General features: G+C 40.4%; 1 protein-coding gene across 6 annotated transcripts in view; it reads right to left on the bottom strand.

Moving 5' to 3' along the window:
• The window catches only part of FNIP2 (folliculin interacting protein 2), a 132700-nt gene that overhangs the window by 36516 nt on the left and 78990 nt on the right, over positions 1 to 17194 (bottom strand). For all 6 annotated transcript variants that reach the window (XM_029939448.1, XM_029939432.1, XM_029939457.1 and 3 more), the window contains 3 exons: positions 9058 to 9187; positions 1159 to 1360; positions 411 to 499 (listed from right to left, as the gene is read on the bottom strand). In XM_029939448.1, the coding sequence (XP_029795308.1) occupies positions 411 to 499; positions 1159 to 1360; positions 9058 to 9187 (421 nt within the window). The remainder of the gene's footprint in view (positions 1 to 410; positions 500 to 1158; positions 1361 to 9057; positions 9188 to 17194) is intronic.

The raw sequence follows: 17194 nt of genomic DNA on the forward strand, positions 1-17194 counted from the left end.
AGATCAAGAGTCAGACACTTAACCAACCGAGCCACCCAGGTGTCCCTCTCCAGCTATGCTTTGGATAAATGTCTCTGAACTCAAGTTTTCACAACTGTAAAAAGGGATTACTTAATAGTGCTTACTCCTAGGGCTTTTGTGAGGATGACATGAAATACTGAATACGCTACGAGACACCTAAATATTAGTTTTCTCCATTCATCTCATTAAAAGCAATCACAGACTATCTGTCAGGCAGCAGTGTGACTTAAACTTTCTGCTCTGTTTGATCTGGGTTTCCATCTTGAAGGAAGGAGCTGTTAAAGTGACTAATAACTGCCAACCCTTACATTCTTCCAAGCAATGTGTATGCACCCCCAGTGCCACTTATAAATTTACCCTGTTGGACTTGCCAGACTTTGTCAACGTACCTGAATTCTCCTAGAGCTTCCATCAGACGGCTGACATAAAACTGGACACGGAGACTTGATTCTGCTATCTTCCTGCAGGAGATCATGGCCTTCATTGAAGGGGGGAAAAAATTACTCTCTGAGAAAAAATTCCTTAATAACTGTCTACCACTGGGCTTTTATTAATAAAATAATATTATAATGAAAACACTCATTGCATAATGACTTAAGTCATCAGAAAGCAATAATTTCCTTTCCTAAAACAATCTAATATCTGATATCTAATATCAGTGTACCAAAGGATCTATTACTATTGTTGGGGATTTAAATTCTCTAAAAAAGTGATCTGATCTGATCTGGGGCGCCTGGGTGGCTCAGTCAGCTAGGCGTCCAACTTCGGCTCAGGTCATGACCTCATGGTCCATGAGTTCGAGCTCTGCATTGGACTCTGTGCTGACAGCTCAGAGCCTAGAGTCTGCTTCAGATTCTGTGTCTCCCTCTCTGTCTGCCCCTCCCCAGCTCATGCTCTGTCTCTCCCTGTCTCTCAAAAATAAATAAACATTAAAAAAATTTTTTTAAGTGATCTTGATCATAAACCATGAGATTCTACCCCATCATAATCACTTCTCTATTTGACACTACAGTCTTTTTTTAAGATATTATTTTTAATATCTTAACAACATGGGTCTTGAACTCACAACGCTGAAATCAAGAGTTGCATGTTCTACTGACTGAGCCAGCCAGGTGCCCAAGATTACATTCTTCTTACCTTTTCAATTGCACTCTTCAGCCTGTTCATGTGAGACTCAAATAGGGGAAAATGAGAAAAAAAGAAGTCCTGGAAATTCCTTTGTGCTTCTTCCTTCTCACACAGAGAAAAGATAATGCTTATGGCAATCTTCTTCCTCCGAACTATGGCCGGATTAGAACTACAGGTTTCTTCGGCCAGGCTAAATGTCTCATCAGTTGACCTGCAGGAACAGTAAGTTTGAAAAGTTGGCCATGCGTCAAAGAATCACATTGAAGATAAACTGCAAGACCAGGGGATGCCATTCAAAAAGCTAAAACTCCGAGTCTTAACAAAGAATTTTATCTGCATGCAATTCATTCTTCTCTCCAATTCTCTGTCATGAAAAATGAAAACCTCAACTTACCACATGGTATTTTTTAACATGAAAAGAAACTTAAAAAAAAACTAAAAGTAACCTTAAGTATCCTCTTGTTAGACTCTTAGACTTTTTCCCTTGGATTATTTTACATCAGAGTGGTGGTATTTAGGAAGAGGCGAGATGCAAATGGTCACTCAAAACAGAGGCCCTTTGTTTTGGTTGACAGATAGCAAAAGATAAGAACATGAGAAGGGAAATGATCCTGTGGTATTCTGTTTAACTAATGCGTCATGTTTGGAAATGTACTGGTAGTTGAGGCTGACTTTCCCAAGGCTATTAAATCCATTACATGAAGTTACTCCAGTAAATGCTCAGATTAAGCCATGCAATTGATTAAATTCTCTGGGAAATCCCACAAGCAGAAAGACCTCTCTCTCTTCTGTGTAGTTAAATTCTTTAAAAAAAAAAATTTAATGTTTATCTTTGAGAGAGAGAGAGAATGAGAATGAGTGGGGGAGGGGATGATAGAGTGGGAGACACAGAATCTGAAGCAGGCTCCAGGCTCTGAGCTGTCAGCACAGTGCCCGCCTGATGTGGGGCTCAAACCCACAAACCATGGAATCATGACCTGACCTGAAGTCAGATGTTCAACCAACTGAGGCACCCAGGCACCCCTGTGTAGTTAAATTGTTAAAAAACAAAACATCCATTTCCTACATAAAAGGTAGCTACTTTTTGCATGGACCTCAAATATATTGTAGTATAGAGGTGGAATTTAAGGAAAGGTATTAAGCAGGCTGTGTTTTAGCTTATGGGCAAGTAATAAATTGTATCATTTATCTTGAATGTATCATAGATAAGCTGCTATATAACAATCGCCACTTCAGATAGCTGTGAAATTAGGTGATTAACTAGTTGTTACTTAACCTTCTAATTTCTGTATAAGTCTAATTACATGAAATAGAAGTTGGGGTTTTGATGTTTTACTTTGCTTTTCTGTTTGGAGTGTCATTGTAACTACTGTACTGTAAATGATGGAAAATAATTGCATGTTAAAAAAATAGTGTTATATTAAAAAAATAAAAATAAAATAAAAATTATTTGTGAGCATACAAAAAAACAAACAGAAAAACAACTTAAGGTTCTTTTGAGAGACTCTGCTTCTATGATAAGAGAATCAGCACCAATAAATTATGAATATATACTCAATTTGTCTTAAGGGGTAAGACTCACAAATATGGCCTGAACCTCTTATTTAACTATTCTGAAAAAACAGCGTAAGTACCACATAGTTACTAACAGCAAAAGTGAAAATAATTTTTTTCTACAAAGATACCAAAAGCAAAGGACATAATATATTGCAAACGAAAGAGCCTTGAATATGGCACACCGAAGTATGCAATAAACTCTCCCTTGCTCACTGACTTCACCATTCAGTCTCATATCTCTGCTGAATGTGGGAAAGTACTCCTTCCATTTTCTTTACTACAAATCACAACAAAACAATTACTTATGCTTGGCAGCATTCAAGGCAGTTGGCCTACATACTCTTGATCTTAAACTACTCCTAGCCTACAAGGCTCCTGTGATTTTGAACCTATCCATATCTCTGAAAACATGCATACGTCAAAAGGTTTTTGGTCAGGAAAGCCATTTAACTTTAAAGGAAAGGGGATGGACCTGTGGCTCTAACCTCAGGAGAGAGATGCTATTGTTTCTCTCAACTTCAATCAAGATCCCAGAGATGCAGATGTGTTTGATGAGCCAGCAATAGGCATTCACTAACAGACACGCCACTAGCAAGCCGTGTGCATTATAATAAATCATCGACTGTTTTCTCTGAAAAATCCCTAGATTTGAATCAATCAGCTCATAAAAAAAAAAAGACCCTGTCTTAGAATTTTCTTAATTTCAAAGAAATTTCATACAGTAAATATTCTCCTTTTCCAAAGTACCTGTATTATAACTTTGTTTTTTGCACCAGTTTATTTCTATTTTATATAGGAAGTTCTGAGATTATTTTCACCAACACTTCCTTACAACCCTTTCTTTTTCTTTACTCTCTTTTTTTTGTCTAGCATCTCCTATTTCTCTTCTTCTCCCAAAGTAAAATGACCATTTCAGTCCATTCATCTTTGGCCGATGTGGTCCTTAATAATAAAATTGTAATAAATATTTAATCCTATGCGGTTTTATGCATCATCTTCATCTCTACCTTATAAACAATAGCCAACTGTGTTTTAACATAGCAGAGAGTGCCACCTACTGAATTTCTGAAAAACTTCCACAGCTACAATAGCCTGGGTGGCTCTTACTTGCTTCATCGATTCTCTCTACTGAATTCTTTCTTTTGTGGGGGAGGAGTGGTGAAGAGTAGAGGGGGAGAGAGAATCTTAAGCAGGCTCCATGACCAGTGTAGAGCCCTACTCAGGCTCCATTTCGTGACCCTAAGGTCATGACCTGAACCGAAATCAAGAATCAGATGCTTGGGGCTCATGGGTGGCTCAGTCAATTCAGTGTCCAACTTTGGTTCAGGTCATGATCTCACAGTTTCAAGAGTTCAAGCCCTATGTCAGGCTCTGAGTCTGCTTCAGATTCTGTGTCTCCCTCTCTCTCTCTGCCCCTCCCCCACTCGAGTACGCGTATGCGTGCGCGCACACACACACACACACACACACACTCTCTCTCTCTCTCTCTCTCTCTCTCTCTCAAAAATAAATAAAAACATTTTCTAAAAATGTAAAAAAGGAAAGAAAAAAGAATCAGATGCTTAATCGACTCAGCCACCCAGGTGTCCCTCTCTCCACTGGATTCCTGGATTCTGAGGCAACAGAGTTTCATTCTGTAGTCTTAGATGGACTGCGCAACTCAGATCACACAGTACTATAATTATATTTTTTAAATTATTCCACAATGAAAGAACATTTCAGAATGTTTTAAAACATTTGAGCATGTACCCAAATACTTCATCATATCTTCTCACCCTCAAATCACAACGTAAGGTACACAGATCTTTTTGCAAATGTGGAAACTGAGGCAGAGTGATTCGTCAACTTGCTTCAAGAACAGAAAGATTCTTAGTCTAATTGTTTTTGGCAGCTTTGAATTTAATCTGAAGCTATATGTTATAATGGAACATATGAAACTGCCGTTTTTGTAGGTCGGAGAATAAACCTATAGCAACTTTATATGGTTGGTTCAATTGAATGGTTCAAATCAAAAGCTCTTCTGGGATATTTAATACCTCAGCCCTTTAAGGTTTCAGGAGCTTCACTAAGGGATGAAATCTGTGCAGTATCTCTTCTGTTACAGGCATACTTCCCCACCAGCTGGTAATCGCCCAAGCCTGACTCCCCAACCAGTAACCAAAATCCACCACCCAGCACAACAGGGGGCCTGGAGACATGTGTATCCAGTGTGGAGTCAACTGGTAAGGACTGTGAGGTCATCTTTTCTATCTTTAAATCTTAGGAAGTTTTTGATTCCTGTGAATTTTCTCTCAAAGCAGGAGGCAATCTTATTTTTGGTATCCACTGTTCTCCTGCCTAGCATAAAAAACTAATTTTCCTACCTCTGTTCCTGCCAAAAGTAACAAATCAACTGCAATATCTTAAATGAAGGATCTTCACAGGCACAGCGATTAATTAAAATGCCAGCCCGCATTTACGTTCTGTGTGCCAGATTCATGGGCACATGGGTGAGACCCCACTTACATAGAGCCCTGTTCACAGATGGGGCCCAGGCTTGCTTTAATGTTTTGTAGTTGCCATCTTGAATTCTTAGGAATTTTATCTTTGAGCTTACGATCTACAGGTAAAGTCTGATGGGACAATGAAGCTTGTGAGTGAGCAGTGAAGACACCAGAGTGCAGAGTGCACGGTGGGCTCAGGCCTCAGGGCATGCAACCCAGATGCTGAGCCAGTCAGGCGCACGCCCACGTGTCTGAGCAGTCCAGGATAACAGGAGGCCCCAGCGCAGCAAGCCTGGGACCTGGGCCTAGACCGGTGGTTGTGGCGGCGGCAGCAGCAGCAGCAGCAGCAACCACAGCCACAAGAGAGAGAAGGGGCCTGGGTAGTGCCATGACCCATGGTGTGAGGCCAGCTTGCCTATCCAACATCAGGATCTGTCTCTGGAGAGTCTGCACAAATATTTAACTCTGACCCAAGACCCAAGATGGTGAATTATCACAAAGGGTCCACAGTGGACACTGCAATAAAGCACACCCAGGAGTAATAGGAATTCTTCAGAGTTTACCATCTATGGTTTTGAAAACTACTGCAACATTACAAAGTAAGTATCTACAGACATAGAAATAGAAATTGTAAAGATATTTGCACCAGAGGAAAAAAAAACCATTTTTTTTCATATGAAGCTTCAGATAAACAAATTATTAATAAGAAAGCCCACTGAAAATTAATTTTCCTGGAGCACCTGAGTGGCTCCGTTGGTTAAGCCTCTGACTCTGGTTCAGGTCATGATCTCGTGACTTGTGGGTTTGAGGCCCATATTGGGCTCTAAGCTGACAGCTCAGAGCCTGGAGCCTGCTTCAGACTCTGTTTCTCCCTCTCGCTCTACACTCAGTCACTCCCTGTCTCTCAAAAATAAATAAATGTTAAAAAAATTTTTAATAAAATAACTTTTCCTTACAACTGAAGATGCAATGATAGAATAAAAAAGTCATTTTGACTTATATACAACTCATGAAGACACTTTCAGTTTCTTATAAGACCTTCATGAGTTACAGAAAAGGTGAGAGGAGACATTAAAATATCTTTGTATAAATTTACATTTAAAATCAAATTCAGTCTTATAGAAAGTGGATTTGTGTGAAACATTAAATATTTTTAGAAAAGCTGTTCCACAAGAATCATCAGATCTGGATGCACTGAAATTTATATTTTGAAAGATTATCAGAAACTTAATCCAATGTTTTTATAACACATAAAGTTCCAGTAACAGTTACATCAGGAGAAATATCTTTCTCAAAATAAAAACTTATCAAAAATCATTTGCCATCTCGCATTTGCCAAGAGTGACTAATGCTGCTTTCAATTATATTAATTGAAAGCGAAGTTGCTAAAAAGTATAAATTTTGATAACCTGACAAATGAATATAGAAAAGCGAGCCAGAAAAGTCATAATGAATCAAGATATAGCATTATTATGTAAAATTATGATGCCAAAATATTATTTTTGCAATTTATAGTTTGTTTCCTCCTATTTTGCTATTATTCCTATTATATTTTATAAATAAAATAATTTTTAAAACCTTTACGTTTTAGTTCCTTTAATAGTACTTTTCCCTATTTTTTGAACAAAGGGGTCCTACATTTTCTTTTTTTTTTTTTTAATTTTGAGAGAGAGAGAGAGAGAGAAAAGGAGAGCAGAGGAGAGAGGCAAAGGGAGAGGGAGAGAGAGAATCCCAAGTAAGCTCCATGCTTAGCACAGAGCCTGATGCAGGTCTCAACCTCATGACCCTGGGATCATGACCTGAACCAAAATCTATAGTTGGACACTCAAGCAACTGAGCCACCCAGGCACCCTGGGTGGCATTTTCATTTTTGAACCAAAGATACTTATTTTAGGTATAAACTCCTTAGAGAGTCTTTAGTTTCCAAAGCCAGATCTCAATTAAATTAGAATGTTGAAGAATTTTCAGAGGAGTGGGTTGGAGAATGCTATTCAACTTTACATTTAATCCGACTTCGGCTCAGGTCATCATCTCGTGGTTTGTGAGTTCGAGTCCCACATAGGACTCTGTGCTGACAGCTCAGAGCCTAGAGCCTGCTTCCGATTCTGTGCGTGTCTCTCTGCCCTGCCCACTCACACTTGGTCTCTCTCTCAAAATTAAACATTAAAAAAAATTTTTTTAAAGAGTGGAAGGCTCTTAAGACCTGTCGTTTCGTCAATCACAGAAGCTGCTGTAGCAGCAGTGAGGGCGATGGGATGCCTTCTCTTGACAACTGGAGTGACGGTAATGACGATAATGGCAGTAACTGTAAGTAAGTCACCCTGACCAGTACTTTCTTGACCATGTCTTGTGCTAGCTTGAGGTGACTTGCCGTATCTTACTTAACTCTCCCAGCAACACCGTGAGGCTGGTACTAGTCCAAATCATGCAGATCCCAAAGCCACATGTTGAATCCAGAATAATTCATTGTCATGTACACCTAGTGAGTGCCAGAGCTAGGACTGGTCCTCACACCAAAGTCAACCAACCACAAAACAGTTCCTCAGGGAGGGAGGCAGCTATGTTTTTCTCTTGGTTGAGCTTGCTAGGATTTTGAGGATAACAGAAGAGAGGGAAGCCGCCTAGCATGTGCTACACACACACCCTGATCCCATCTCTCAGCTTGTTCTTCAAATGCCATCTCCTCCGTGCATGGCTCTCTCATGTCCTCACGACCACCAGCAGGTGTCCTCTCCCTCCTCTGAGTCCCAAAGTGCTTTATGCCCTGCCTGTGGCATTTATAGTTTAACATCTTTTATTAAATATTTTTTATTGTCTATTTTGAGAGAGTGCATGCATGAGCAGGGTAGAAGGTGGAGGGGAGGGAGGGAGGGAGGGAGGGAGGGAGAGAGGGGGGGGGAGAGAGAGAGAGAGAGAGAGAGAGAGAGAGAGAGAGAGAGAGAGAGAGAGAGAATCCCAAGCAGGCTTCATATTGTCAGCACAGAGCCCAGTATGGGGCTCGAACTCAAGAACTATGAGATCATGACCTGAGCCAAAATCAAGAGTTGGACGCTTAACTGACTAAGCCACTCAGGCGGCCCTACAGTTTAATATCTTTATGCCATTATGTATGTGCATATCATCTTCCCCACTAGTCAACACACTATACTAGTAGTCCACAAATGCAGGCATGTAACTGAATCATCTTTATACCTTCACAGATCCCCACACATGGTGATTACTAACCAACTCACTAAATCAACTAACTTACATATGAATTTTTATAGGTGCAACCTACGTCAATTTCCTTTAAGGTTTTGGGTTGTAGGAAGAAGGTGGAAGCTACTGATGTAACATCATAATGAGCCAAAAATGCATATTTTGCAAAACAACTGTAGATCTAAAATTCAACTGTAATGAAGGCAGAATATACCTTGATGCCATCTTTATAATCAGATTCGTGATCATTTAGTTTAAGAATTTAAATTTTATGAAAAGAGTATGTCCCAATCCTTGAATTCACAGGTTTTCGAAGACCACACTGGTGTTCCCGTAAGGCAAGGAGATTTACTCCACCACTCTAACTCACGAGAGTTATGTCTGGAAGGCAGCCAATTCGAGAGAAAAGACTCACTTTAAATTAACACCAAGTCTAGCTCTTCCATGGCACAACAACCCAGACATTTCCTAGTATCTTCCAAGCCAGATTGTTGTTTGGCTTTTATATTTATTCTTTTTTTTATAAAACTTATCACTTACAAATTTTCAGCCTGAGCTGAGGCTTATCAAGAAGGCTTAGTTCTTCTTCCACTGACACAGGTAAGTCCTGCCAGTTTTCAAGCTGCCTACAATTAGTACCTTTCTCAGCAAGCGCAAACTCGCAACTCACCTCCTTGGAATGATGCCATTTTCCAAACTTGTTGTCTGACTTCGAAGCCAGCGGCGCTGGTAACTGCTGGAAGAGGATGTGGAAGAGCTTGGAGACGGAAAAGGCGTAATCAGAAGGCTGCTCAGTGAGGCTGTGGGGAAGAAAATTTGAAAGTTGCAAGTCCAGGTAAATGAATGCTCACATAGCTACATAAAAACACACGTGCCAAGTGACCTAAATTTTTAAGTTCTACCAGCCATATCCAGCAGGGGGAGACTATAATGTCTCTCTTACAAAGAAAACATCCTTTAAAAAGGAAAATAAATCTAAAAAATAGGGATCACAGACATAGCAAATGCATCAATACCAGGCCCCACATTAAAAAGGCAACATAATACCAGTCAGAATGTGATTGCAGATTTCTGATACAATGGTCCACACAGCATGATTGTTATATTGTTACCTGATAACTAATGTCATATACAGTGTTTATGGACATCTATTTTTCCCCTCTTAACTACTTCTTCATTTTCTATTTTGAGATGAAATCTAGGTAAATAATTAGTTCCTCCACATAGTATCCTCTCTCCCATCTCCTATCTTCAAATACACGATACTTATTTATGCTCCTTCCCTCCAGCAACCAGCTCCCCATCCCCACTTCCTTGGCTGTGAAAAAGCAACCTCTAGTCTTAGATATATTTTCTGCTTGGATTACTTGTCTGCCTCAGAGCTCTCTGCTTCTTTTTGCTGCAAAGTATTAAATGCCTGCACTTAGGCTCTCAGTGTGGGCTGACATGTCAGACTTCTTTAACAGGCAGGGAGGGACCTGTCCCTTTCAGGGTAGGCAAAGGCATTCTTACAAAGCAGAGCTGCTTGATAGATGTCTACTCATTTGGAAAATGAAAGAAGATGGACTTTTTTCCTTTTACTCTCCTGGGCTAAGGAATTAAGACGTTGAAAAGTCAGTCCAGTGGAAAAGAAAATGGGGTGCTATGTTGAAAGCCGGCCAATGTTTTCAGAAGCAAATCACAGGACAAAGGAAACTGATTTCAGGACACATGATATATTATGCTCATGGATATCACTTGATAAGGCATTTCCCATGTAAAGTTTTACATTTTAATTTACGCTCTTATAGGCAGATGTAAATAACCTAACTCCCTGACCTGATTTCTTAAATACCCCAGGAGTTACTTGGCTGTTAGACGATAATCAATAAGCAAATGCTGGAGTGTGTAGAACGTGCCAGGTGTTGTGCTAGGCAACTGGGATACACTAGCGGACAAGACAGACACACATCCGCCTGCATGGAGTTTCAAGTCTACGTGAATGGCAGTGAACTTGTCAGGCTACAAAAGTAGATGCAAAATGACTCAAGGTTCTTTCCACAGCAGAGGTGCGTGACAAGGTTTTCTTCTAATCTAGTCAATATTCATAATAAATGTGTTTGGTAGATCTAAATCATCTTTGCATCCCTTGCGTACAGGACAGCTCTTTGAACACAGCAGGCAATCAATAAATCGTTAGTGAGTAAGTGTAACTCAGACTGGCTGGCCCCAACAGGTTGCCTTTGTTCTGACCTAGCTTCACCCGAGGCTGGACGTAACTGTCCAAGATCAGATCCGTATTTGAAATATGAGTGGTGAGTAATTTTCCTGAGAATTTTTAAGGGAGACAAAAGAGAGTTTTTCTTCAAAATCACACAAAATTACTTAATAAAAAATCCCAAGTAGACATTTGTGCCCCATCTTCAAGTTCTAAAAGTCCCCTATAAGGTACGTAAGCTCTTCATTCCTATTCCTAAATCTTCAAGGTCCCCTGTCTCTCTCCCTGACTTATGCTGATCAATTCAACTTCTTGGCAGGTAGAGGACAGGACCAAGGGGTAGTACTTGTTTTATAAACATTTTTTTTTCCCTGTCACAGAAGCAAGATGGGGATGACTCTGAGGGCCAAATTTATTCTGGAAATTAAATGTATTGCTGTACAATTCAGTTTAGTAAACTGAGTAAAAGCCCAGGCTCCTGGTTCAAGTCCTACCTCTGCTACTCACCAGTTATAACACTTGGGCAGTTTACTCAACCTATTAGCTTCCTCATCTGTAAAATGAGGACAGTAAAGTACCACACCTCAGTATTTTTTCATGAGAACTGCAATCTGCTAGTGGGTTGTGAATTATTTAGTGAACTGACACCAACATTAAAAAAAAAAAAAAGAAAGAAAAGAAAAAAAGGAGCCTGGGTGGCTCATTTGGCTAAGCGTCTGACTCTTGATTTTGACTTAGGTCATGATCTCATAGTTTGTGAGATTGAGCCCTGCACTGGACTCTGTGTTGACAGTGAAGAGCCTGCTTGGGACTCTCTCTCTCTTTCTCTCTCTCTACCTGTCCCCTGCTTGTGCATTCTCTCTCAAAATACATATACTTAAAAAAATAATAAACTAAAAAGAAAAAAACAACAAGAGTATATTACAATGGTAATTATTAACTGATGAAACTTTTTTATATATAAAGATGTTTGTTACTGGATAACATAAAATGCACTAATTAGCATGAACTGCAGACAAAAGAAAATCTGAAAGGCACTGACCTATTTCATAAGGTTCCTGTGAGAATAAAACAAATCAATACATGTAAAATACTTAGTCCCCACAATAAATGCTGGCTATTAACTCCCTCTGATAATTCTTGGAACAGGAAAGCTAAGTATATGACATTTTGGAGTACTAAAACATTAGTAGCTCTGATTAGTTAATTATGAAAACAACCTAGGACTTGTAACAGACACATTAAAGAGAAGGAAAAAATTAAAATAGAAAACAGAAGAAAATAATCCTTTTCTCATGACAAAATACTGAATAAAAATGTTTATGGTATACGAATGAAACATTAAGCTAAAGTGCTGGCTTAGTGCTATTAAGCACCTCCTTATCAAAATACATTAATACTATTTAATATGATTTCTGTGTTAAAGTACTGCGGTATATCATTGTCGATCACATACCATAGGAAGCTATAAACTCAGTTAATTACTCTGAAATGGAAGAACAGGCCTAATTTTTGGCCAACAACTCACTGCCATTTTCATGAGAAAAGGGTGGGCTCAGGTATCTGTTCCATTAACATTTAATGCATTTGATAGTTGGCTAGACTCTTCCGTCTCTTCTGCAGCTTGGACTGACACTGGTCTATGTGTATTGGAAACAACCCCATCATAGTAATAAAATATATATATGTGTGTGTGTGTGTGTGTGTGTGTTAACGTGATCAGGCCCCTCATTTCCTCTCCGGGCGCATCTTACACCAGGCCCCTTACCACACTCCAGCCTCCCTGCTATTCCTAACACGCAAAGCTCCCAAGCCTGTATCCACTCTAGGTGTCTGCACTCGCTGTTCCCATGCCTAAACGCTCTTTGCTCTGATTCATGGAGCCTGTAACCACCAGCAATCCAGTCAGCTGCAAACTTCACCTCCTTGGAGAGGCCTCCCATGAGCACCCCGTATGTTTTATTTGTCCTCAGTGTAAGTGCTTACCTACATTTTACTATCTGTTATCTGTGTGTCCTCTATTGAATATAAACTCTATGAGATAAGGGATCATATCCTACAAAAACGCCTGGCACATAAGAGGCTCAAGAAATGTTGCTGCCTGAAGAGTGAGCAAATGGTTATGGGAAGAACAATGACGTCTGTCTCAATTGATAATTATGACAGACACAAAGCATTAGAGAAACAAATTTCTACAGAGAATTCAAAGTCTGAATTTGTTAAAAAGTTTCCTGTGGCCAAAGCCGTATACACAGCATTTGGATTTTCTCTTTTTCCTCCTATCTTCATTTCAAAAAATTCTTATTGTTGTTGTTGTTGTTGTTCTGTGGTGGTAGTGGCGGCAGTGGAGGTGGCAGAGGTGGTGGACTGCAGTGGTAGAGCTCTGACCATGACCATGAACACTTTATACTTGACACGGAGGGTGCTACATCCAAACATAGTAACCATCTATTGTACTGTCACACTGACAGTCCTTCTCTTAGAGTTCTTGCTTGAACTTCCCTAAAGTGTAGCAATTGTATTTCTCACTAAAATGGAACAGAAGCATTTTTAAAGGTCAACTAATAGATCTGTGATTATTGTCCGATAGGAAAAAGCCATTTTCAGTAAACCAAATGAATTGGAAAATCAAATTTTAGTTAATACATTGTAGTTACTGAACCAAAGAGTGATTTTAAGACTATATGGGGATCCTCAAAAGCATCCCAGGTGTTCTAAGTTTTAATAAAAGTCCTATCAGGTTCCCTCAGTGAAAAGACAAAGAAAAATGTCCTCACCATCACGATTTCAAAACACCTTAATTTTTTTTTTTTTTTGAAAGAGTGTGAGCCAGGGAGGGGCAGAAAGAGAGAGGAACAAATGATCGATGCTGACAGCAGTGAGCCTGGCTTGAACTCAAGAACCGCGAGATCATGACCTGAGCTGAAGTCTGATGCTCAACCAACTGAGCCATCCAGGTGCCCCCAAACACTTTAATTTTTAAAAATAGACTTTATTTCTTTAGGCAGCTTTAGGTTCACAGCAAAACTTGATGGAAGGTACAGAGCTCCCTCCATACAGCCCCTGCTCTCACTACACAGAGCCTGCCCCATGATCAACATCCTCACCAGAGTGGTAGACGTGATACAGCTGATGAACTAACACTGAAACATAATCATCACCCAGAATCCATACGTCACCACAGACTTCACTCTTAGTGTTGTACTTTCTGTGATTTCGAACAAATATGTACTCACATGTACCTTCTACTACAGAATCAATCAAAATATTTTCAATGCCCTAAAAACCTCTGTGCTCCATCTACTCATCCCTCCCTGCCCCTGTCCCCAGTCCTGGAAACAGCTGATCTTTCTACTGTCTCTGTGGTTTTGCCTATTCCAGATGTCATACAGTTGAACTCCTGCAGTAGGCAGCCTTCTCAGATTGGCTCCCTATACTTAGCAATACGATTTAAGTTTCCCTCATATTTTGTCACGGTTTGGGAGCTCATTCCTTTTTAGCACTGAATGATATTTCATTAAAAAACACCTTAAATTTTAATTCCTTACCTAGGATATAATCTCTAGCCCAGCCTTGGTGATCAAGTCTCTACAATTATGCACCAAGTTAATTAACCTTTCTATGTCTTTTAACCCATAGTCTGCAGTGTAAGCGGGAAATGTCTATAAAGACTTTTAGGAGGTATAAAAACTCTCTTGGTTCTTTGCTCTTCTATATAAATAAGAGTTATTTTATCTGGCTACACAAGGAATTTTAATAAAATTACACTGAATCTATACTTATTTACGAAACTTTATCTCTCTCCTCCTCCATTCACTTAGGTCTTCTTTTAATAAACCTTTAAAACCTCTCCATAACTGTATCACACTTCTTTGGTTACAATTATTCTAGATCCCTTTATAGTTTAGGATGCTATCTGCATTACTTTTTTGTTCAAATTTTTCTTAAACAGGTAATAAGAATGCAAATGTAGAAAGGAAACAGCTAAAGTGAAAGAGTCAGCAAATCTGTGAAACTGAAGATAAATATTCATTCCTGGGGAATAACCAAAGGTCTGACTTGAAATATGAGAAGTATAAAGAAATGAAGAAACGGAGTTCTGTCCAAGCTACATTACAGACTGCCGATTCACATACAGAAGGCAAGGCAAAGCCTAAAGTAAAGACTTGACAGTAATGATTAACAAGACATTTTTAAATTGGGACAGTTTCTTACATAGTCTGTGGGAAGAAAAATAAACCAAAAGTGCCAGTCCCTCATGATCCCTGCCTCTCACGCCAAAAAGGACAGTACTGACACAAACGGGATCAGCTGCCTGCACCCCGAGCCGTGGGAGGGCCTGGTGCCGGGGAGCAGGTGGTAGACTACAGCTCAGCAATTCTCTGGTCTGCACCTCTAGTCTCAGGTGGGCAGGGCAGAAGGCTCCAAGCCTTATCTGAACCCTGGAGGTGAGGAGATGTGATTTCGCAACAACTTCCCAGGGGAGACAGAAAGCGAGTGGGAGAGGGCCTCCCATTTTCGTGTTCCCAGAGGAGCACAAGCAGTGCCGCCAAGATTCTCATGAGCGGAGTTCAGGCCTTTGCCTACATGTACACACGCAGGGTCATTAGGATGCCACAGCCTTTCCCCCACACAGACAGCACACAAAGAGGTATCCTCCTTGACTCTTGCCACCCTTTACAAAGCACTCTATCAGGTAAGTCAGTGAAGAATTCAAATCCAAATGAGATGTCATTTTGCATTATTCAATGGTGACCCATGTTGTAATAATAGAGTCTGACTCCATTTTTTTATGTCTGACTGCTGATATGCTGATACCTTTAAAGCTTCTCCCCCCAAACCCCTTCCTCGTCTGCCTCACATCTGGGCAAGGTGATGAGAAAGCCTAAAGGCCCTCTCCTTTGGAACCAGTAGGAAGTTCAACCCATGTGTGGAATCCCTCACCCTGGCACTACCCCTTAACCATCAAGATCATCTCCTTTCTCCTTCTCTCAAGGTTTTTTGGTTTTTTTTAATGTTTATTTATTTGAGGAGAGCGAAAACATGTGCACTAGTGAGAAGGGGAGGAGCAGAGAGAAGGGCATGGAGACACAGAATCCAAAGCAGGCTCCAGGCTCTGCGCTGCCAACACAGAGCCTGAGGTGGGGCTTGAACCCACGAACTATGAAATCATGAACAGAGCTAGTCTGACGCCACCCAGGCACCCCTCTCAAGTCATTTTCTGACCAGCTTGGGAACTCCATCCTACTCTCACCAGAGAGTGTCATTATGTAAGTGATAAATATTTTCATATCCTCTTGCATGTGTGTGGTGTCATCAGTCTTGACACTCAAACCAAATTTTGGGCGGGGTCCACCCTGTACCTGCAGAGTGGCCAAAACACGTCCTAGTTGAATACTATGATGATATGTATTCTTACTCTGAAGGTTCATTTTAAAACACTGGAATAAAAATGTTCGAAAACACTTGTTAGAGTTTTTCTCATATTGATCTGCTTATTTTACTACTTTTTTTAAAAGTCTATATACTCATTTTGAGAGTGAAAGAGAGAGAGCAAGCAAGCATGTGCATGAGTGGAGGAGGGATAGAGAGAGGGGGAGGGAATCCCAAGCAGGCTCTGCTCTGTTGCTGTCAGCACGGAGCACAAGGCAGGGCTTGAACTCAAGAACCGTGAGATCATGACCTGAGCCAAAGTTGGATGCTCACCCCATGAGAAATTTCTTTTTAAAAGGAAGCTTCCTTGAGTCAATTTTACTGGGAATTTGCTTGTTGACTATTCAGTATAAAATCAGAGGAAGAAAGGTGTCTGTGGATGTAAATTCGTCCACTACTATGGGAGGGCCTGCCAGTCACCCTCTCTTCTGTCCCAGAAACAGGCTGATCTAGATTCTATCTTGGCCACCCCTTGTCTCATTCCTTCAAGCCTGAAACCTTTCTAATACTGCTTTTAAGATCTCTTGGTTTCTGCCTTTGCACATGATTCTGCTATGATGTTTGATTTGTGCTTTAGACCTGAGGTAGATTCTGTGCTTAGAAGAAGGGCAGTGAAGCAGTGATCTGAAATGGAGGCCTTGGAGGTATGTGAGGGTTTTTTTTTTTTTTTTTTGCCTGATGGACACATATCAGACACGCAGCCTCGGCCCTCCACTGAAGGCTCAGAGCACCCTGCTGGTTTTACCAGTGATAGAGGGCACCTTCACCAAACAGGCCAGCCAGTCAGCGCTTCAGATGCGCCCCTCTTCCTTGCCTTCCATTCATTTCTGTGTCCAGCTCCGGCCCTTAGACACAGCTCTAAGGAGTCCTCACGTTCCTTCTGTGTGGTGTCCGGCCCCTCATTCCACTCAGTACAACTCTGCTCCTGAGTTATTAAATGAAATGTCATTTGTCGCTGAATCCCCTTATCTGGTTTAGATATGTCACATATAAAGTACACGCATTTTATTTATGGTTAAATAAAAATAACTGATTGCTTTTGGTCTTCATAATCTTTTTTGTAAACTTGGGCGGTGAGCCCTTGGTCAGAAATGTAATTCCTGCTGCTTAGACTTGTATCATTTTCATTTATAGCAATTTTTGTACAAACATAAAATCTGAGAAGGCAAAGAGTAAC

The sequence above is a fragment of the Suricata suricatta genome, chromosome 1 (genome assembly GCF_006229205.1).
Source record: "Suricata suricatta isolate VVHF042 chromosome 1, meerkat_22Aug2017_6uvM2_HiC, whole genome shotgun sequence".
Taxonomy (NCBI): Eukaryota; Metazoa; Chordata; class Mammalia; order Carnivora; family Herpestidae; genus Suricata; species Suricata suricatta.